The sequence below is a fragment of the Salmo salar genome, chromosome ssa20 (genome assembly GCF_905237065.1).
Source record: "Salmo salar chromosome ssa20, Ssal_v3.1, whole genome shotgun sequence".
Lineage (NCBI taxonomy): Eukaryota > Metazoa > Chordata > Actinopteri > Salmoniformes > Salmonidae > Salmo > Salmo salar.
In genome coordinates this window covers 21,781,711-21,803,948 of record NC_059461.1, presented here as the reverse complement: position 1 = coordinate 21,803,948, position 22,238 = coordinate 21,781,711, and the positions used below count along the sequence as shown (strand labels likewise).

The 22,238-nt window shown below is 46.3% G+C and overlaps 1 protein-coding gene across 10 annotated transcripts in view; it reads right to left on the bottom strand.

Moving 5' to 3' along the window:
* The window catches only part of LOC106579913 (RIMS-binding protein 2), a 116,901-nt gene that overhangs the window by 75,840 nt on the left and 18,823 nt on the right, over positions 1–22,238 (bottom strand). For 5 of the 10 annotated variants that reach the window (XM_014160272.2, XM_045703074.1, XM_045703075.1 and 2 more), the window contains exon 1: positions 3,227–3,851. The exons of 2 other annotated variants lie outside the window; for them this stretch is intronic. In XM_014160272.2, the coding sequence (XP_014015747.2) occupies positions 3,227–3,391 (165 nt within the window). In that variant the 5' untranslated portion in view covers positions 3,392–3,851. Of the gene's footprint in view, positions 1–3,226; positions 3,853–22,238 lie in introns of those variants that run through there. 3 more of the 10 variants (XM_045703080.1, XM_045703081.1, XR_006760884.1) reach the window with 2 other exon arrangements.

Here is a 22,238-nt window from a genome sequence, read left to right as displayed (position 1 = left end):
AATCTCTCTCTCCGCCTGTGTCCCTGGTGTGCCGGTACAATTTGTACAGTTTTTAGAACCAGACAGCTTGACATCGGGCTAAGCATTCCTATGAATATTTCACACACACGCACGCACATACATACATAGCTCCCAAGCTGCTCAGGCCCATTTGTTTGGAACGCACAAGCCAATGTTCAATTAAAAAGCCCTCCGATAAAAGATTCAAATGGCTGCCATTGTGAGTAATGAGCTCCAGGATAAAGTGTATAGGCGTTTACTGCACATGAAATGAAGACAGATGAGGGCGACGAACCCCCTTAAACTGGATATATCGTTTGGGCCACAATGACATGAATATACATACAATCACAACAGAGGAGGGTTAAACAGTATAGTGAACTACTTCCTCCGTGTCCACCCACATGTACTAACTACAGTGTGTGTGGGAGTCATGTGTTCTCCAGACTGTGTTAGAATGTGAGCCAGGAAAAAGATACACTGGAGACTCAACCCTTCCATATCTGAGTCTCCTGTTGCATCCAGGAACCATGTGTCTTAATTGTGAATCATATGGGACCACTCCAGTACTGAGAGACATGGAGGAGGGGAGAGAGGCACTGGGATTGCTACAGACACTACAGTACAGGCAACCAAAATAATTAATAGCAAATTAGTCAACTGTTGTCATGGCTTGAATCATATTGTATAGGACGCTCATACACAGTATGAAGAGTATTGTGGCAAGTAGGGTTGAATCAGAGCAGAACATTCATAACAGAGCATGATGCCACAACAGTGACTTGACATAATGGTCTGTAGAGTGTTCAGCACCATTGAGAGCACTCATGTTGACAGAACAGGGGAAAACACTTGCTATCCTGTGGTAGTTTCCTCAGGCTCTCAGCTTCTGGTTGGGCTGCAGTGGCCTGGACACATCTTTCAGAGGATATGTCCCTCCCTCCTAGTCCCAGCCAACCAGGTACTTCTAGCCCCTGTACCCTGTCCTCTTCTACCAGTCCTCTCAGCATAATCAACCGCCCAGTCCAGACACTGATTTAATGACATAGGATTCTATTCCCTTTTCATCCTCAGCCCTTTTGCTGCTGTCTTACCATGTAAATATGAAAAAGCGAGTTATTTTCTGTGGTGAGGTTGCAGGGGAATATGTCCTCTCACCCCATCATGCATATGGGAGGGCTCCTCCTAACCCTGCCTATGCTGTAGCTAGAGGCACTGCGAGTGAGTGAGAGATAGAGAGAGAGTTATCTGTTCCATTCTGTTTTCTCAGTCTTGTCTCCGGGAGAACTGTGAAACAGTTAAGGATGAAAGATGCTTGAAGCCAGAATTAACCTGAATTTGAATCCTATTGACAAATATACTGTCAAAAAGACCATTCAGCGGTAGTCATTCAAATGTACTGAGGCAGGCAGTCACACAGTGCCAGAACATTTTACCTTTTACTGAGAGACTAACACACAGAAACACACAGTACATCATCTGTGACAGGAGAGCAGAGCTTTACAGCTAATTTGTTGCCTCTCAAAATGCCAGCCGAAGATATACACACACACACACACACAACGGAAGTGACCAGGAGACTCCTTGTTGTTCTTTGTATCCCTGCTTTCCCTCTCCATCTGGGAGGGCAGGGTTAGGGAAGCTCTGTATGCGCTAACTCCACAGTGAGGATGGGAGACAGAGTTGGCTCTGAGGGGAGGCAGTAGCCTAGCACTGCTTAGCGTTAGCGTGCGACTGCGCTGCACTGGGCTCTAAACAACCTCAAAAAGAATCTCCCTCTTTTACCTACACCCCAGCCCAGGCAGCTACACTCAGGATCCGCAGAGCAGCACTGACTACACGTCTCATCCTGTACCCCCAGCCCAATTACACAGTAATCCAGCCCAGCACATCAAGCAGTTATGATCAGAAATCATTTGAAATGGCAGAGTAAGTTACATAACTGCACAGCTTTAGTCTGTGTGCGCAGGCGCAGATGCCTGCGCTGTTAACACTCTACTCGTCTGGCGCGCGTGTGTGTGTGTGTGTGTGTGTGTGTGTGTGTGTGTGTTGTGTGCCTACTGAATCACAGAACAGACACAGTGCAACTCTCAGACACCCTCAGCCCCTCCCTGCTCCCCTGTGAGTCCTGTGGCAACCTCCCCTCAGCTGCTCAGAGCACACTGACAACCCTCCTCTCACATGCAGAGACACACACAGTGATACTCACACAGCCTGGAGCAAAGAGAGAGCGAGAGATGGACAGAGTGAGAGTGAAAAGGAGCGATGAGAGAGGGTGAAAGAGTGACAGCAAGAGTGTGAGTGAGTGAGTGAGTGAGTGAGTGAGTGAGTGAGTGAGTGAGTATTTCCTTGACAATATGAAGAGAGACACAGAGACAGAAAGAGAGATGGACAGAAAGAGAAAAAAAGAGAAAACAATGAGAGGGTGAAAGAGTGACAGCAAGAGTGTCAGTGTGTGTGTGGAGAGAGAGAGAGAGAGAGAGAGAGAGAGAGAGAGAGGCGGGTAAAGCATGAAAAGGAGGGAAATGGAGATGGGAGAAATAGAGAAATGGAGGGAGGCAGGATTTACAATATAAGCTCCTCAGCTCTGCAGCATTTTGTGCTGGGTATCAGTATAGCTTTAGCCCTTATCGAGGTATTCTATACTAGACGTCCAGTATTAAGCTTCATGCAGCAGTAGCAATAGTGGCAGCAGTAGCCCCAGAATCAGCAGTATGCTCTCCTGGGCTCTGGTCCCTCTCTCCCCTGCACAGAGTGGCAGCAGTAGCAGCAGCTATAGCAACAGCAGTAGCCATAGCAGTAGCAGCAGCAGCAGTAGTAGAAGCAGTAGTTCTGCAGCGACAGGACTGACCCCCTCCCCCTCCACATAAACTTTGTCTTTACTCCAAAAATGAATTATCTACAGTAACGAGTAAGTAGCTAAACTTTACATTTATTGAATGATCGCTTATCATAAACCTCTATGAGAACGACCATTAGTCTGTTTATGTTTTCACATTAGCCCAAAACACTATAAAGCCTATGTTTATTTATCACAATGTTTGTGGGATGTTCTGTTCTGCAATGTAAGGTGACACGTCTATTGTCTCTCAACCCCCCTGTCATAAATACATAGGACACATGCTAACCTGTAGAGCACCTCGGCCTCTATATCTACATTTATGATGCACTGGTAATAACACAATAAGAACACCTCAAACTTCAAGAATCAGGTAAGGCTACATACCTTCGCACGTTTGCTTTGACGCTTTCTCTTCTCAAACGCGATTTTGTATTTTGGCACTGCGCCAGATCCAGTCCATGGAAATACAGTAGCAACAGTTGTACCTTGTCCTTTCCGATTGCATCTCTCGTTCATATGCATCGTCGCCGAAGTACTTGCTACACACATGCAGCGATGCAAGGTTGGCTGCTGGATTATTTACAGTAAATCAAATTTACTATTTTGAATTGCTACTAACCATATCCTGCAACTCTCCGTACCTTTTATAGGACAACAGCTACATGTGGTGCCGTCTTCCCTTGATTTCCTGTATAAAGTGCAGCCAGAGACCGAACACCAGCTTGCTCTTGCTGCCATCAATTTGTCCACTTTGCGTAACTCACTTTACATGCGATAAGTGTAACCCCAACCTGGGCTCGAACCAGGGACCCTTGCACACATCAACAACTGACACCAACGAAGCATCATTACCCATCGCGCCACAAAAGCCGCGGCCCTTGCAACGCAAGGGGAAACCCCACTTCAAGTCTCAGAGCGAGTGACGTCACTGGTTGAAACGCCATTAGCGCGTACCACCGCTAACTAACTAGCCATTTCACATCGGTTACATAAGCCTAACTATCAACTTTCGCACCAGCTCGTTCTCCCCCCCAAAAATTACAACTTGAATCGGTGACGTCAAGCTCCATATAAGGGCATTTCATGACGTTTCTACGTAGCAGGTGTCTTGTTTTGCACGCTTTGTACAAAATAATAAAATGCAGTACTACAGGATATTTCTTAAAGTACCTCTTTATTAGCTAGCTACAACGGGCATGTTCACTTATCTCTAACCACGATCAACTGACCATGACCTAACCACCTGGGTGGTCTTAACCAATCATAGCACAGTATGATACGGTGGTAAAATGCATCTAATTATAATTCAGTATGTTTACACATATGAATATTACATCCCCCTTCTTTTAAAACAAAAGAAAAATGTTTACATATTCTAAGCGTTTCTTTTGAATACATGCTCTGTAGTTTGAACTCAATGTAAGTAACCATTTATATTGCATAATACACCAACTGAATCAACATAGACTCTGAAACAATGATCCAACATACTGTTTCTTTTCAAACAAGGGATTCTCAGCAACTCAGCTTTCACTGTAGAAATGACATCTTAACATTTCAAACAAATACAATAACAAAGCATTTCAAGTGAACTTTCAATAACAAGTTTACAGTCTGGAACTCTTTTAGGGCAGCGAGCCGCCTACACCCTTTGACATTTCACATGTCTAGGACAGCTCTGGGCTTGAACTCTCTTCCTGACCTTGTGCGATATGATGCTGAGCATGCTTCTGTGTCAGTCAACAGCTCTTGTGGTGTTGCAGGTAAGTGTGGTGTATGTTGTGCTGTGTGTGTGTTTAGTCCATCACGTTCTCTTTCAGGGGAACAGTTCATCTCATCAGTGTGTTGTTCTTTTGTGTTCAGTAGGTGACGACGATTGCGGCGGTACACTGCTCCTTCTGCGGTGCGGACGTGATATGAACGTTCAGTGTCAGCTGGCTGGATGACGACTGCTGGCTTCCAGAGGCCATGCTCCTGGATTCTAACTGACTCTCCGTCGATCAGTGGTGGCAGTGGTCTCGCTGACCTGTCGTAGTATCGCTTTTGTTGTTGTCTCTGTGCACGTTTTTTATGCATTTCCTTGTAGCTGATGACCTCAGGTTGCAGCTGCTGGTTGGTGCTGGGAAGGGTTGAACGAAGTCTGCGGCTCATCAAAAGCTGGGCTGGTGAATTGAAGTTGTCAACTGGAGTGTTGCGGTATTCGAGGAGACTGAGGTAGGCATCTCTCTTGTCTGCTTTTGCTTTGTCCATGAGTGATTTAGCAATCTGCACAGATTTTTCAGCAAGGCCATAACTTTGAGGGTAATGTGGGCTTGTGGTGATGTGTAAACTCCCATGCTTTTGTGAAGGATTCAAACTCCTTTGATTTGTAACAGGGCCCATTGTCAGATATTAAAGTCTCTACAATGCCCTGCCTGGCAAAGATTGCTTTCAGCTTGTGTATCACAGCTGCAGATGTGGTGCTGTGAAGCTTGTCGAGTTCGAAGTATCTGCTGTAGTAGTCCACTGTTATGATGTAGTCCTCGTTGTTCCAGGTGAAGAGATCGGTTGCCATGACCTGCCAGGGTCAGTCTGGGATACAGTGAGGTAACATTGGCTTTTTGGTGTTTGAGGGGCATCGTTCAAGACATATGGCACATTTACCAACAATGTCCTCTATTTGTTTGCACATTCCGGGCCAAAACAACATGTCCCGTGCTCTCTGTTTGCACTTTTCCATGCCCATGTGTCCAGCATGGATCTTTGTCTCTTCTCTGAGACTGGCAGGAATTATGATTTTTCTCTCATTTGAAAATGATTCCATTGATCTGTGATAGTTCATCACGATGGTTCCAGAATTCTGAGACGCTCTGAGGGCATTTTCTCCTCTCCTCAGGCCATCCATCCTGTATGACTTTCCTCAGCTGTGTGAGTTGTGAGTCCTTTTCTGTTTCTGCTTGGCTCTCCTTCAGCTTTGTGTCACTAACTGGTAAGTTGCTGTACACAGTGTGCACTTGCATGTCCATGCCTTCACTGAGGCTGCTGTCCTTATAGGTAAGAAACTTCCTGGAGAGTGTGTCTGCGACAGGGCTGTCTTTGCCTGGACGGTGAGTGATTGAGAAGTCGTATTTTCATAGTTGAAGGATCATTCTCTGTAGCCTTGGCGGGGCTGCGGCTAGTGGTTTCCTCATGATTGACTCAAGGGGCTTGTGGTCAGATTCCACAATGACTTGTTGTCCATATACGTACTGATGGAAACGTTTACATCCGAACAGAATGGCGTAGAGCTCCTTTTCGATTTGAGTGTAGTTGATTTCACAGTCTGTGAGAGATTTGGAAGCGTAGCCGATGGGCTTTCCTTCTTGCAGTAGCACTGCACCTAGTCCATACTTCGACGCGTCCACTTGGAGTCTGAGCTCTTTGTTGGGGTCGTAGTAGGCAAGGATTGGTCCTGGTTCTCTCGTGATCAAGTCTTTCACATTCTGGAAAGCAATGTCGTGTTGCTTGTGCCAGAGAAACTCACTGGACTGCTTTAGCAGTTGTTTCCAGCTCTGCATGGTTCTTTGGTGGCTCCATTTCTTTTATGGCTGAGATCTTCTGTGGATCTGGCTTGATTCCATTCGCTGTGAGAAGATGTCCGAAGTAGCGCCGACTGTGCTCTTCTCGCGGTTGAGCCGGACTCCTTTCTCGCGGGACCTTTGCAGCATCGCACGGCGGTTTCGGTTGTGCTCCTCTTTGGTTCGACCATAGACAAGGATGTCGTCCACAATTGCCACAACTCCGTCGAGGCCTTCGTACACTTCGTCGATCTTTCGCTGAAACTCGTCTTGGGCTGAGATAATCCCAAAAGGCAGGCGACGGAACCTGTAGCGTCCAAACGGTGTGTTGAATGTTGTGAGCTTAGATGACTCTTCTGTGAGCGTGATAGCCCAGTAGCCTGATCTATCGTCCATGACACTGAAGTACCAGGCTCCCGCTAGCTTGTGTGTGATGCCATCTAGCGTCGATAAAGGGTATTGGGGGCATTTGATAGCCTTGTTCAAGTCTCTTGGTTCGAGACATATTCGGAGCTTGCCTGTGCGTGGTTTCTCCACCACCACTAACGCGTTTACCCAGTCAGTCGGTTCTGTAACCTTGGTGACTATGTCAGATTGCTCCATGCTCTCCAACTCTTTCTTCAGACGGGCACGGAGAGCAAGGGGAATCTTTCTCGGTGGGTAGACCACTGGGGTTGCGTCTGGGTCAAGGTGAATGGTACAATCTCCTGGGAATAATCATATTCCTGTAAAAACATCAGCAAACTCCTCCAGTACATTTTCTGTCTCTACTGGTGCTGTTACTGATAAAACTAGCTTGATGAGGTCCATGTCTAAACATGCTTTAAGACCTTGCACTGCAGGTGCTCTAGTGTCAACAACGTAAAAGTCCAACATCATGTCACTTTCCTTGTATTTGCATTTGAAAGTGCATGTGCCTTTTACTGGGAGCTGTTCACCACCATAACCAGTCAGTCTGCGCGTGGTGGGCTGTAGCTCGCACTCAGATGTCAAGCTGCGGTACTTATTCAGAGGAATAATGTTTACTTGTGCACCAGTGTCTAGTTTGAACTTTAGCTTTGTGCCTTGTGTTCCTATCTCAATGTCAGCAAAGGCTTGCTCTGTCTCTGATATTTGACTTTTCTGATGTCACTGAATCAATAAACAGTTCATCAGCATTTGACTCTTTGATTGACATTTCATCTTCACTCACTGTGTGTACCGTTTTTCCACGGTAAACTCTGCACACTTTTGCAAAGTGATTCCATTTACCACATTTAGTACACAGTTTGCCTTTAGCTGGGCAATTTCCTTGTTCGCCATGCACTTTGTATCCACAATATCCACATGTTTTGGGGCGTTTTGAGTCTGTGTCTCTCTGTTTTGGAGTTGTCTCTCTCCGTTCTAAAGCGCGCTCTCTGTGCACCGGAGGTGTGCTTTGATGTCTGCCTGACTGTGTGCACTGCTTGTTCACGTGATGCGCTCGTGCTGCAGGGCGAAATGCTTTTCATCTGAGCCTGTGCTAGCTCGTGAGATCTGGCTATGTCAATAGCTTTGTCCAGCTTTAGCTCAGACCCGACATTCAAAAGTTTCTCTCGCACTCGCGGTGATTGTATTCCAAATACAATACGGTCCCTGACCATCTCATCCTTGTTTGCATAATCACAGTCTTTCACAAGCAGACGCAGCTCAGTCACAAACTGTTCAAAAGACTCGCTAGCACCCTGTACTTTCTCATGGAATTTGTACCTAGCGAAAATCGTATTTGTCTTCGGCACAACATATTCTTCAAAACGACCGTAGTATGTTTTCAGTACCTTTGATTCAGCCTCGGTAAGTGTCCATGTGTTGTAAATATCTCTCCCTTTTTCACCGATCCAGAGGAGCAGGTAGCTGCACTTTTCCTCTTCTCTGTCCTTCAGAGGACGCGTGAACATTAGCTCCACATGCTGTTTGTACTTAAGCCATGCATCGGGTAAGTTTGAAGACTCCCAGTCCATTCGAGGTGAAGGAACTCCAGAAAAATCCATCTTTTAAAACCTTTTACTCTGACACCATGTCTTGTTTTGCACGCTTTGTACATAATAATAAAATGCAGTACTACGGGATATTTCTTAACGTAGCTCTTTATTAGCTAGCTACAACGGGCATGTTCACTTATCTCCAACCATGATTAACTTGACCATGACCTAACCATCTGGGTGGTCTTAACCAATCATAGCACAGTATGATACGGCGGTAAAATGCATCCAATTATAATTCAGTATGTTTACATATATGAATATTACAGCAGGGTCTCCCCACGAGGGCGCACATGCTCACTTGTTACCCATCTCTGCTGCTGTGGCATTCCGCTACAAAAATTACATAAAATAATCACACTTTATTTGGTGAAAAACGAACAATACTTTAGACTAAAAGAGATCTTAAGGCCGTAAGCTTTTAATAAAACAACAAACTTGTCCACACTTTGCGAATTTCTGAATTCACTGGCAATGGAGCAGAGCGAGGCCTGCATCCAGCAACATCATGCTGTTTTTGACCTGTTTTTGCATCTGTTTCCATACAGCACTACAGGGAGACAGAGGAGGAGAGGGCAAAGTCCACTGAACTAGTTTCAATGTTTGGAATCACTTGGGAGTTTCTGGATTTTGGGTAAACTTCTTCTTTAAGGTTGGAAGCATGGGCAACTGAGGATGTTTGAGTGTTTTTGTATGTGAACAAGTTTTGTGGATTAAGGCTCACACAGAGAGAATCTGATGACTAGCATCATTATAGCCTTGTTCCCACTCCCTCCTGCCTCTGCTACCCACTCAAGTACTCAGAGGCTTACTCACTCTCAGACCATGACAATTCAAACCTCTGCAGATGCACTGTCTGTTCACATGGTAACACTCGCCTCCAATTTCAGATCATTTACCTGTGCACAGTAAACATCTCCGGTATTCACATAACCAATACACACCACTGAATTATCTCCATTCTCCAGTGTTCACAGTTCCCCAGCTCAGGCTGAGGCGGACTCAATCATTGTGCCATCGGGTCAGTACATTAGAGTGGGCAGTAGCCAGACAGCCAGGTAGATGAGGCAGCTGCGGAGGGGAGCTAGGTAGGTATTCACTCACTGTTCTCTTTCTGAGCAGGAAGGACACAGTGTTCATCACATCAGTCCAGCCAGAGGAAAGAAGAAGATAGGAGAGTAGACCCTCCAGGTATGTGTGGGGAGCACTGAGCATGTGTGGATGATGTGTGAGTGAGGGGACAGAGGGAGCCTAAGGCTGCATCTCAACACAGACGTCCACAAGTGACCTAGAGAGTGACGTCACAAAATCATTACCAGGCTGCCACTACATAGTCATAACACACCCACCCACACATTCTAAATACAAGCCAGAATGACACACAATCACTCTCAGATCTCTCACCCATCTCTCACCCACATAACAGTGTCCATGTTCTCCATTATTCAGGGGGACTCAGGGCACATATTTTCCATGGTCCTGCAGTGGGGTTGGCAGCCTCCCTCATTCTGTTCTGCAGACAGACAGTAGACAGACAGTGTGTCTGGTCTGTCCCTTCATCTGAGTCCCTCTCTCTCTCATCACAGGCCCGTGGAGAGACTTAGAGAGAGGAAACATTACAAGCCCTGCCATGAACACATTCATTCACATCCAGGCCTGTTTGTCTGGCTGGACACTTGGGCTCTGCCCAGATAAGCTGATTATGACACAAAATATTACATGCTGTCCTATTTGTTCTGATCCAGTGTTATCACAATGTCTCTGGTAATGTAAAATCACTGACCCATCAAACCGGGAAGATAAGACCGTCTTAATTAACCTCACATTTACTAAGGTAGCTAACACAAATTCACAATTTCTATACAACGTAGTACACTTTTCCACCCACTCACTATCTGATTTTATCTGTTAATGCCTGTCTCACTCCAGCAGCAGACCTCTCTCTGTGATAGAACATTCTGTAGTATTGAAATTCACATCACGAGAGCGGCAGCTAGCTTTTGAAGTGGAATCTGCTCTAACTAATGTATGCTTCTCCGCTGGTCTATCCTCATCCCCTTCCTCTGCCTCAGATGAAGGTCCACTCCTCAGGATGAAACACTTAAACACTAGCAAAGGCTAATTCACTGATGTCTCTCCCTGCATTCATTTGCTGTGTTTTCTTCCATCCCCAGAGAGAGAGAGAGAGAGAGACAGAGAGAGAGAGAGCAGGGGCTCTTCCAGGCAGAGTGGAGGTACAGTACTGGGACTGCATGGCGGAGGTAGGCAGTGTCTCCCTTTGATCTTGATCCAGTTAGAGCTACAGACTTATGTTCTGCTGTTCAACTCTACAGGGAGAAGACAGATGTGAGGAAGAATATTCCATTTGAATATACCCAATTATACCCAATCCACTATTTGTTTATGGCTTATTAGAAAGGCACTCTCGAGAATGCTGAACAAACATCACATTGGCCTACACTACAGTACAGTACCCATCACCTGTTCAGACTTGCAGGGACAGCTTCTGTCGTTTTCACATGGGTATTGTCATGAATCAACTAAAAAACCACAGTGCCAATGCCGCAATGCTGGTATATTTTTTGCAGATGATCAACTTGCAGCTTTGGGCAAACTGTCTCACAGTTTCACTAAAGGCATGAGTGAATAGTCAGAGTGAAGCCCCTGGCTGAGTCTATCCTGAGTCTCAGTTTTAGTGGCAGCCAGGCCAGGCCAGGCTAGGCTAGGACAGGCCAGGCATTCACATCCCTGCCTGCATCAACCCAATCGGCAGCCTGCCTGCGCCCTCACACTGTTCTCTATTAGTGGACCCATCAACAATGACCCACCAGAAAGAGACAGGGGGAGGGAGAGCGAGAGACAGGGGGAAGGAGAGCGAGAAGGGGGGTTTGAAGGGAAAGAGAGGGAGGAAGGGCCTGGAATATTTCTTTGATGATATGATTTGACCTGGGAAAACACTGGGTCCTACTTATAGTATAGTATCAGAGGAGATGGTAGTAGCTAGAAGCAGGCAGGGCCCGTTAATGGGTGCTGGGTGAGAGGTCTGGGTCTGGGAGGAGAGACCAGTCCATGTAGTAGGGCCTGTAATGGGAAGCAGGTGGTGCTCAGGAGGACATAAAGAGCTACACTTTCACCCCTCTGGAGCCTGGCACAGGAGCATGAGAAACAGATGCCACCGCCACCAACTCCAGCCCATCTGAGCCTGGCCAGACTGAGACGCTCCCTCTCTCCACTCCCTGGCATTGCCAATTTACCACAGGACACTCCGTTACTGGACAGACATTACCTTAGCAGAGGACAGTGAGTGCCCACTGCTTCCTCTGAGCCAAATCACACAGACAGACAAACCCAAAAGTTAGCTACTCAGGTGACAACCAGACTTCATTCAATTTTCAACTACTTAATCTGAGAGTAGTATGCAACTAGTAGTATGCAACTACTTAATCTGAGAGTAGTATGCAACTAGTAGTATGCAATTACTTAATCTGTCAGCCTGTATGCAATAATACAGATATCACAATATGCACTTTACAGAATTTGAAGTACATATGGCGTTATTAACCAACAAAACCCTGTGTGGGTGTATGATTTGAGTTCTTCAAAGGTGCTTCCAGTCATTTTCCTCATCAGTCCCCTTAACAAAAACTAAAAGAGAAAGGAGCTGGGCCAATTAAATTAATGGAGTGAAGCATACACAGAACATTGCACAAATGAAAGAGCAACACACATGGCCACAAACACGCATCACACACACACACACACACACACACACACACACACACACACACACACACACACACACACACACACACACACACACACACACACACGGCAGAGTGGAACAACTGAGGAAGCGTCCCTGCTGAGGCTCAATTGAAAACAAATGACTTTATTTTCTACAACAGAGCCCTCTATCTCCAGGGTATTTGAGGATTGCTAATCGGAATCAAATTCTCTCGGCCTGCATGTTTTCTCCGTAAGCCACAGGGAAACAACATTTGCAATCAAAAGATCTCGACTGGCAACTAAATTTAGTAGGTATTGTAACAAGCCTTCATGATCTCACCGACATATAAAAGAGAATATTATTATCATGAGACCAGGGCTGTAGTCAGGATTAAAAACTATAATTGAATACATACAGAGGGATCTGTTAGCAGAAAAGTGTTTTATAAACAAAAAGGTAAACAAATAAGTTTACAGAAGAAGAAATATGTGTACAGTTGTACAGCTAATGTCCTGCAATTCTACAAATCTAGTCATTACCTATGCCATGTCAATATGATTGTGAGTGAAAATTATTAACAAAATCAATTGGGGCCCCTGGGCACGTCCCCTGCGTGCCCGTTAGGTAATTCGGCCATGATTACTACAAGTTTATATAGATGGCTAGACAAATTAACTAATCAAAACAAATTTGACTGACATGGGCTAAGTGAGTGTCGGTGAGTGACATATAACAAGAGGAAAATTGCTGATGCAAAACCAGTTTTTCAAAATTGCACCTTGTGTATTCTACCTCTCAACAATAATAAATTATTATTATTTATTTTTTATATTTGAAAAAAAAAGACAAATGTCCTGACCATGGTGTCCTCTTATGGAGCTACGGCCATACATGAGACAAAAAAATGATGTCCGGCATAGATAGGATCCTTAGTTGAGATTTACATAAAGAGGCAATGCTTTGTATGCAAGACCAATAGGGTAGCAAAGGCAGAGTCAGTCACGCAGGAGTCACAGTCCAACATTAGCATAAACTATAAGCGTCAGTGAATGGCTGGATGGCTGCTGTTGTTGTTATTGTTAAGGACTCAGTTGTCAATATGCTCTCTGGTCCTTATCCAAAGATCAGAGAGGGGCTGACGGAGCTTTGATTTCTGCACACCGGTAGGGGATAAACAATAAAAACATGACCACCACCTCGCCTGTCACTCACTCCAATACTGGCACCCTTCACAACACTATTCACATGTCACATCCAGTTTTCTGAACAGAAGAAGATTTACAAGAGAGGGCTGAGAAAGAACATTTGAGAAACAGGTTGGGAAATAGTGAGTGAGTGAGTGAGTGAGTGAGTGAGTGAGTGAGTGAGTGAGTGAGTGAGTGAGTGAGTGAGTGAGTGAGTGAGTGAGTGAGTGAGTGAGTGAGTGAGTGAGTGAGTGAGTGAGTGAGTGAGTGAGTGAGAGCGAGAGGGTAGAGGAGGGGGTAGTAAAATAAGGTCAGCTGGAGTGAGAATGTTGACCTTTGCTAGATAAGGCTTTCTTCCCTTCCTCGTTGGATACGAACAGGTGGTGAGACTAATTATATTACAGTTATGTCCTTGACAGGAGAAAAAAAACACATCTAAGATACATTTAAAAATTTGTTCCAACCTACTCTGTTTTCACACTCTTTGTGCCTTGGTGAATGGTTTCTGTTTTAATGTTGACGGTAATAAAAAGGAGACAGTATATGTTTGTAGACCATGGGACCCAACGGACCTGGTTGATAGCAAGGGAACGTGCCTTATTGTATCATGCAGTGGATATTAGCAGATTACACCATAGCTTGTGTGTGTGTGTGTATATGCATGTATTTTTTTATTTATTTAACTATGTGTGTATTAGGTGGGTGGGGACCTCAGGCCCAGAGCCAGCCAGACCTACACCGATCAACCAGTATACAGACCCCAATATCATCAAAATAATGCTCCCTCACAAGAAAAAGCACAAAATCTGTTAGCAACCAATCCTTAGATTGTCAAAGCAGAGTCTCTGTGGGTGAACTCAGAGTCTAGAGACACAGGATCTCATTTAGCCTCACTGTGAGAGGAGTGTTCTCAAAGTTGGTCCACAATGTGATGTGACTGTGTGGCCGGAACACAACCCCCATCCTCTGATCTGTCTGACTTTCCCTAGACCAGACACTCTGTACCAGAGACGCTGAGTGTGCACGGGAGTGTGTGTGTCTCCCCACTGCTTCCGCTCTGAAGCCAAGCCCTTCACTTCACATCGTCCTACCTCTGGAAGTAACGACAGTGGATAAGATATTAAATCCTTCCCCACTAGAAAGGATAAATGATCAAATCAAACTGTATTTGTCACATGCACCGAATACAACAAGTGTAGACTTTACCGTGAAATGCTTACTTACAACAGTGCAGTTCAAGAAGAGTTAAGAAAATATTTACCAAGTAGACTAAAATAAATAGTAATAATAAAAAGTAACAATAAGAATAACAATAACGAGGTTATACACAGGGGGCACCGGTACTGAGTCAGTGTACGGGGGTACAGGTCATTTGAGGTTATTTGTAGGTAGGGGTGAAATGACTGCATAGATAATAAACAGCGAGTAGCAGCAGTGTACAAAAGGGAGGGGGAGTCAATGTAAATTGTCCGGTGGCGATTTTATTAATTGTTCAGCAGTGTTATGGCTTGGGGGTAGAAGCTGTTGAGGAGCCTTTTGGTCCTAGACTTGGCGCTTCGGTACCGCTTGCCGTGCGGTACCAGAGAAAACAGTCTATGTGACTGGAGTCGCTGACAATTTTATGGGATTTCCTCTGACACCGCCTATTATATAGGTCCTGGATGGCAGGAAGCTTGGCCCCAGGGAGGTACTGGGCCGTTCGCACTACCCTCTTATGGTCAGATCCGGAGCAGTTGCCATACCAGTCGGTGATGCAACCAGTCAGGATCCTCTTGATGGTGCAGCTGTAGAACCTTTTCAGGATCTGAGGACCCATGCCAAATCTTTTCAGGCTCCTGAGGGGGAAAAGGTTTTGTCGTGCCCTCTTCACGACTGTCTTGGTATGTTTGGACCATGATAGTTCGTTGGTGATGTGGACACCAAGGAACTTGAAACTCTCGACCCGCTCCACTACAGCCCTGTCAATGTTAATAGGGGCCTATTTGGCCCGCCTTTTCCTGTAGTCCATGATCAGCTCCTTTCTCTTGCTCACATTGAGGGAGAGGTTGTTGTCCAGGCACCACACTTCCAGTTCTCTGACCTCCTCCCTATAGGCCGTCTCATTGTTGTCGGTGATCAGGCCTACCACTGTTGTGTCGTCATCACGCGCTGAGCTAGTGTGAGATGTCAAAGGAGGAATCTTCAGCACAATAATGAACGGTCAGTAGAATTTACTGAGAGAAGTCCCAAACTGAGCCTCCCGGTGTACTGTACCATCCACTCTCTCTCACAGCCAGAGTCATCAAACTTCTCACTAAAGGCCTGAACGGATTGCGATCAATGAACAGCCACCAAAATAGTATTAGGCTCGTAGAAACTACTCAAATGGATGCATACATTGATATCCAAACCATTTTACTCTAATCCTGAGTATCTAATTTCATGATGATACCCAATAGACAGCACATAAGAACTTATGATTAATGTATTTCCTTTTAACCTGAACATTGCTGGCAATGACATGGCAGATGATGGGATTAGCTGAGGAGAGGAGCGCCCATTATGGCCGAGCTGCAGAGATGTGACTGGACATCCATGATGCTGCTGGACATTGGACCTGTCCAGTCCTCACTGGGAGGAGGAAGTACATCATTTAGAGAACAGATAAATGCATTCCTCCTCTCTCATCATCATCATCATCATCATCATCTGCTGGCCACAATAACCCAGGTCTGGGTGGCAGGTAGCCAATCATTTAGAGCGTTGGGCCAGTAACCGAAAGGTCGCTGGTTCAAATACCCGAGCCAACAAGGTGAAAAAAGCTGTTGATGTGCCCTTGAGCAAGGCTCTTCAAACAAATTTGCTCCAGGGGTGTTGTAATACTACCTGAGTGGTGCAGCGGTCTAAGGCACTGCATCTCAGTGCTAGAGGCGTCACTACAGGCCCTGGTTCGATTCCAGGCTGTATCACAACCGGCCGTGATTGGGAGTCCCATAGTGCGGCGCACAATTGGCCCAGTGTCGTCCGTGTTTGGCCGTCATTGTAAATAAGAATTTGTTCTTAACTGACTTGTCTAGTTAAAAGGTTAAAAAAATACTATGGCTCACCCTGTAAAACAACACATTTCACTGAACCTATCTGATGTACAGTGCATTCAGAAAGTATTCAGACCCCTTGACTTTATCCACATTTTGTTTACGTTACAGCCTTATTCTAAAATGCAATAAATAAAACAATTTCCTCATCAATCTACACACAATACCCCATAATAAAAAAGTGAAAACGGGTTTTTAGAAATATTCACACATTTTTACATAAGTATTCAGACCATTTGGCATTAGACTCGAAATTGTGCTCAGGTGCATACTGTTTCCATTGATCATCCTTGAGATGTTTCTACAACTTGATTGGAGTCCACCTGTGGTACATTCAACTGATTGATTGGACATGATATAGAAAGGCACGCACCTGTCTATATAAGGTCCCACAGTTGTCAGAGCAGAAACTAGCCATGAGGTCAAAGGAATTGTCCGTATAGCTCCGAGACAGGATTGTGTCGAGGCACAGATCTGGGGAAAGGTAACAAAACATTTCTGCAGCATTGAAGGTCCCCAAGAACACAGTGGCATACATCATTCTTAAATGGAAGAAGTTTGGAACCACCAAGACTCTTCCTAGACCTGGCCGTCCAGCCAAACTGAGCAATCGGGGAAGAAGGGCCTTGGTCAGGGAGGTGACCAAGAACCTGATGGTCACTCTGACAGAGCTCCTCTGTGGAGATGGGAGAACCTCCCAGAAGGACAACCATCTCTGCAGCACTCCACCAATCAGGCCTTTATGTTAGAGTGGCCAGACAGAAGTCACTCTTCAGTAAAAGGCACATAATAGCCCACTTGGAGTTTGCCAAAAGGCACCTAAAGACTCTCAGACCATGAGAAACAAGATTCTCTGGTCTTATTAAACCAAGATTGAACACTTTGGCCTGAATGCCAAGTGTCACGTCTGGAGGAAACCTTGCACCATCCCTATGGTGAAGCATGGTGGTGGCAGCATCATGCTGTGGGGATGTTTTTCAGCGGCAGGGACTGAGTGCTCAGGACCTCTGACTGGGGAGAAGGTTCACCTTCCAACTGGACACAGCAAGACAACGTAGGAGTGGCATCTGGACAAGTCTCTGAATGTCCTTGTGGCCCAGCAAGAGCCCGGACTTGAACCTGATCGAACATCTCTGGAGAGACATCTCTGTGCAGCGACGCTCCCCATCCAACCTGATAGAGCTTGAGAGCATCTACAGAGAAGAATTTGGCACACCAAATACAGGTGTGCCAAGCTTGTAGCGTCATACCCAAGAAGACTCAAGGCTGTAATCGCTGCCAAAGGTGCTTCAACAAAGTACTGAGTAAAGGGTCTGAATACTTTTGCAAAAATTTCTAAAAACCTGTTTTTGATTTGTCATCATTGGGTATTGTGTGTATATAGAGGTGGGGGAACAATTGAATCCATTTTAGAATAAGGCTGTAACATAACAAAATGTGGGAAAAGTCAAAGGGTCTGAATACTTTGTGACAATAAAACATTTATATTTTTGGGGGTACTGGATCTAGTCAGAGTACTGCGGCATGTAGCCGAGTGGTTAGAGCGTTGGGCCAGTAACCGAAAGGTTGCTGGATCGAATCCCCGAGCTGACAAGGTAAAAATGTGTCGTTCAGCCCCTGAGCAAGGTAGTTTAACCCACTGTTCCCCGGGCGCCAAAGACGTGGATGTCGATTAAGGCAGCCCCCCCGCACCTCTCTGATCAACGCAACATGGAATAAGAAAAGACAAACACTGTCTGTCAATATAATCCAAAAGACTAGCTGCACATGGAGAGTGAGAGAGAGAGAGAGAGAGTGTGTGAGAGAGAGAGAGAGAGAGAATGTGGGACTGTAGCTCCCATTCTGGCCCTGCAGCCCAGTGGCTGAATGCACACACAGGGTTGCGTAATGGGCCTGCTCACATCACTGTGTGAAACCCAGCCAGGGCTAGTGCACATGTAGCTGAAGAGACCACTCGAAGCCTTGAGGGGAAGATAGGGAAGTGGAGTTATTTCAGAGGGCATGCACAGGATGAGACTGCCTTGTTGTGACACAATGTACTAAAAATAGCCCTATCTTAATAGAAAAAAACAGAGTGCCAGTCAAATCCTAACTGGCATGAGGCAGCGGAGGAGCAGGTGGGGGAGGAGCAGGAGGATGCAGATGAGGAGGAAACTAAGTATTTCAGTTAAAGAGAGAAGGCAGTGAGGGTGAAGCCAAGGGCGCAGTAAACAACTGGGAGGATGTACAAGCCAAGCCACAGTGCCAGAACAGAACAGGCACAACTCAACACTATATCAAAGGCAGCGCTTTCCCCTGACATGTCAGCTGCATTAAAACCATGATGAAATGGGTGAAATACATGAAGTAAGCCAGAAGGTATCAGGATGATTTAAGTAAGATATATTATGCTATATAATATAATGTAAAGCCTGTGGGGTCTGACTATGCTGTGTGGTAGGGTAGGGAAATTGTGGCCTGGCCAGGCCTGGTAGTGTGTTTTCTGCTGCACATACAGTATGACCATTAATCACCCTCAGCTATTTTTCTCTATCTATTTCCAGAAAGAGAGGCAGTGCAGAAGCCAGAGGGCAGACAATCCACAACAGCACTACACTAGAGCACGTGTGGACCGTGTGGCTGGCTGCGGCAGCTAGCAGTCACTGTGAATGTCACACTGTGTTAGGTTAGCTAGCCCACTGGAGGGAGGGGACCCTACAGTGACAACTGTGGGGATGGGATCAGTGTAATGGCAATCAAGAGGACACTACTGTACGCATTGCATCTTCACATCTTCATATGTGATGCTGGTTAATTCTTTAAGTTGACACAGAATTTTCTATGGCAGAGAATTACCCTTATGCGTCAACTGCAGTTACTTAACTCTTCCTCCTCATAAGCACTAAATGTACCTGATTAAATGTTAACACATTTGTAAGGTGCTCCACTGCAGATAAGAGCATCTGCTAACTGAATGAGAGAATGGATGTAAATGTACTGGGGTTTATAGTAGAAAAACACCAGCTGCATTCCAGCCCTGGAGGAAGTCATAGGGAACTACACAGAATGTGTGTGTGTGTGTGTGTGTGTGTGTGTGTGTGTGTGTGTGTGTGTGTGTGTGTGTGTGTGTGTGTGTGTGTGTGTGTGTGTGTGTGTGTGTTCTGTTAAACACGGAGACACACACAGAGAGAGCAGGTAGAAAAGAGCATGTTTCATGTAAGATATCCTGTGTCAGAAGAGAGGCAGAAAACACGTTTATCTCCCTCTATCTCCCCCTTTCTCTGGGGCACTGGAGTAGAGATTTCTGCAAGGGTGTGTAGAGTGTGAGTCATCGGTAGTGCAGAGGGAGTAGAGAGGGAGAGAAAGAGAGAGAGATGTATTCTTCAAGTCCAAGAGGGAGCTCAGAGCAGCAATGCAGCAAGGAAACACCCAAAATCCCGATCTAAACGACCAATACAGTCTTATCAAACGTCTGTAGCCAGATACAGTAATAATGGAGCCCTGAAGGTGAGAATATGTGCAAGCTCAGAGTTATGTTACAGCACATGGCACCATAGATCCATGGATTGGGTGATCAGAGCATCATTAGACACCACTGGGCAGGGCAGAATGAGACTGACGCCTGTGCTCAGATTACTGTAATGAAGATAGCCCTGTTGAGTCACCACCACACGGTACACACTGCTTAGGGTGCAAGTACTGTACTACAAACTAGCCCTTTGTAAGTGTTATTATTTCCCTGGGAGCACAATTATTTTATAACATGATCATAGTACAGTATACAGGCAATCACATAATGGGTTATGTGCTATATTGTGAAGAATGGATTGGCAACAATTTTTTTCATGAAAAATATTCCCAGTCTAAAATTCTTAATGACTTCTCTGAAAGGGAGTGTGAAGTTACTGTAAGTTTATGACTGTTAGTCACTCCATTCTCCCTCTTCCTCTCCTCCTTTATACATCATATATCCCTCCTACCTCTCCTTATCCATCATCAGTAGGGTTGCAAAAAACTTTCAATGAATTCCCTTGTTTTCCAGCATTCCTGGTTTAATTTATTGACATTTCCCAGAAACCCTAACCATTACACACACTTAATGATCTACCTAGTTTTCCTCCCAAATCAGCCCTTTCCCCTTACTTTCACCTAAACACATATAGTGCAGGACTGGAAGACTAGTTTCCTATTGTCCTCCTCAGACAGATACAGTAAGCCAGGTTGCTACAGCACAGCAGGACTGTCTCCCAAGAGCTGTCTGTCAGTGGCCAGTGTAATGCGATGCTACTGGCGGCAGAGAAGTCAGACCCGGCAGAGGGAGGAGACGACAGGACTTAGGTAGGCCACCAGTACCTCCCGCTCAAACAGCGCACTGTCCGACCGATCCCAGGATGAACAGAGGAGAGTGACGTGTGGGCCCAATAGATCAACCAGTCACGAACAGCAGACGGGACGTACAGGCGCCCAGCGGGATACTGGACAGGTGCGGGCTCTGCACGTAACGCCTGCTCTATGTCCGTGTCCAGCTCCCACACTACCGGCGCCACCAGGCAGGGAGTATGGGAGTGGGATCCATGCGCCGCTCCTCTGTGTCATACAGCCGGGACAATGCGTCTGCCTTTACATTCTGGGAACCTGGTCTGTAGGAAAGGGTAAACACAAAACGGGTGAAAAATAAAGCCGTCTTCCACTCGTCTCCCTCTCGGATATGCACCAGGTTGTAAGCGCTCCTGAGATCTAGTTTGGTGAAGAAGCGCGCCCCGTGCATTGACTCAATCGCTGTGGCTATGAGGGATAGCGGGTAACTATACCTCACAGTGATCTGGTTCAGACCCCGATAGTCAATACACGGGCGCAGACCTCCCTACTTCTTCACAAAAAAGAAACTCGAGGAGGCAGGTGAAGTGGAGGACCGAATGTACCCCTGACGCAGGGATTCGGAGACATATGTTTCCATAGCCTCCATCTCCACCTGTGAGAGGGGATACACGTGACTCCTGGGAACTGCAGCATCTACCAGGAGATTTATCGCACAATCGCCCCGTCGATGAGGTGGTAATGTAGTCGCCTTCTTTTTAGAGAAGGCGAGAGCCAAATCGGCATATTCAGGGGGAATGTGCACGGTGGAGACCTGGTCTGGACTCTCCACCATAGTAGCACCAACGGAAACCCCTAAACACCTCCCCGAGCACTCCCGCGACCACCCTGTGAGAGCCCTCTGTGGCCAAGAAACAGTGGGGTCATGACAAACTAACCAGGGTAGGCCTAGCACCACGGGAAACTTAGGAGAGTCAATAAGGAAGAGACTAATTCTCTCCTTGTGCCCCCCCCCTGCGTCACCATGCCCAGAGGAGCGGTGGCATCCCTGATCATCCCTGATCATCCCTAACCCTAATGGTCGACTATCTAAGGCGTGACCGGGGAAGGGCACAGCCACGGGAACAATGGGGATCCCTAAACTATGGGCGAACAATCTATCTATAAAATTCCCAGCCGCGCCTGAATCGACGAGCGCCTTATGCTGGGGATGCGGGGAAAACTCAGGAAAAGTGACATAGACAAACATATGCGCAACAGAGGGCTCTGAGTGAGAATGGTGCCGGCTCACCTGGGGTGACGCCAGAGCACCCTGCCTGCTGCCTCGATCCCCAGAGGAACCAACCGGCACCAACCGATCCCCAGAGGAACCAACCGGCACCAGATGGTGCACGAGCTGGACCCCCCCCTCCGGTCTCCCTGCGCACCGCCCCTCCCAGCTCCATAGGTATCGGAGAGGGGGTGCGGGGGGATGGAACCACCAGACCCCGATCTGAATGTCTGTCAGCAGGTTGTCCAGCCGGATGGACAGGTCCACCAGCTGTTCGAACGTAAGGGTGGGGTCTCTGCAGGCCAACTC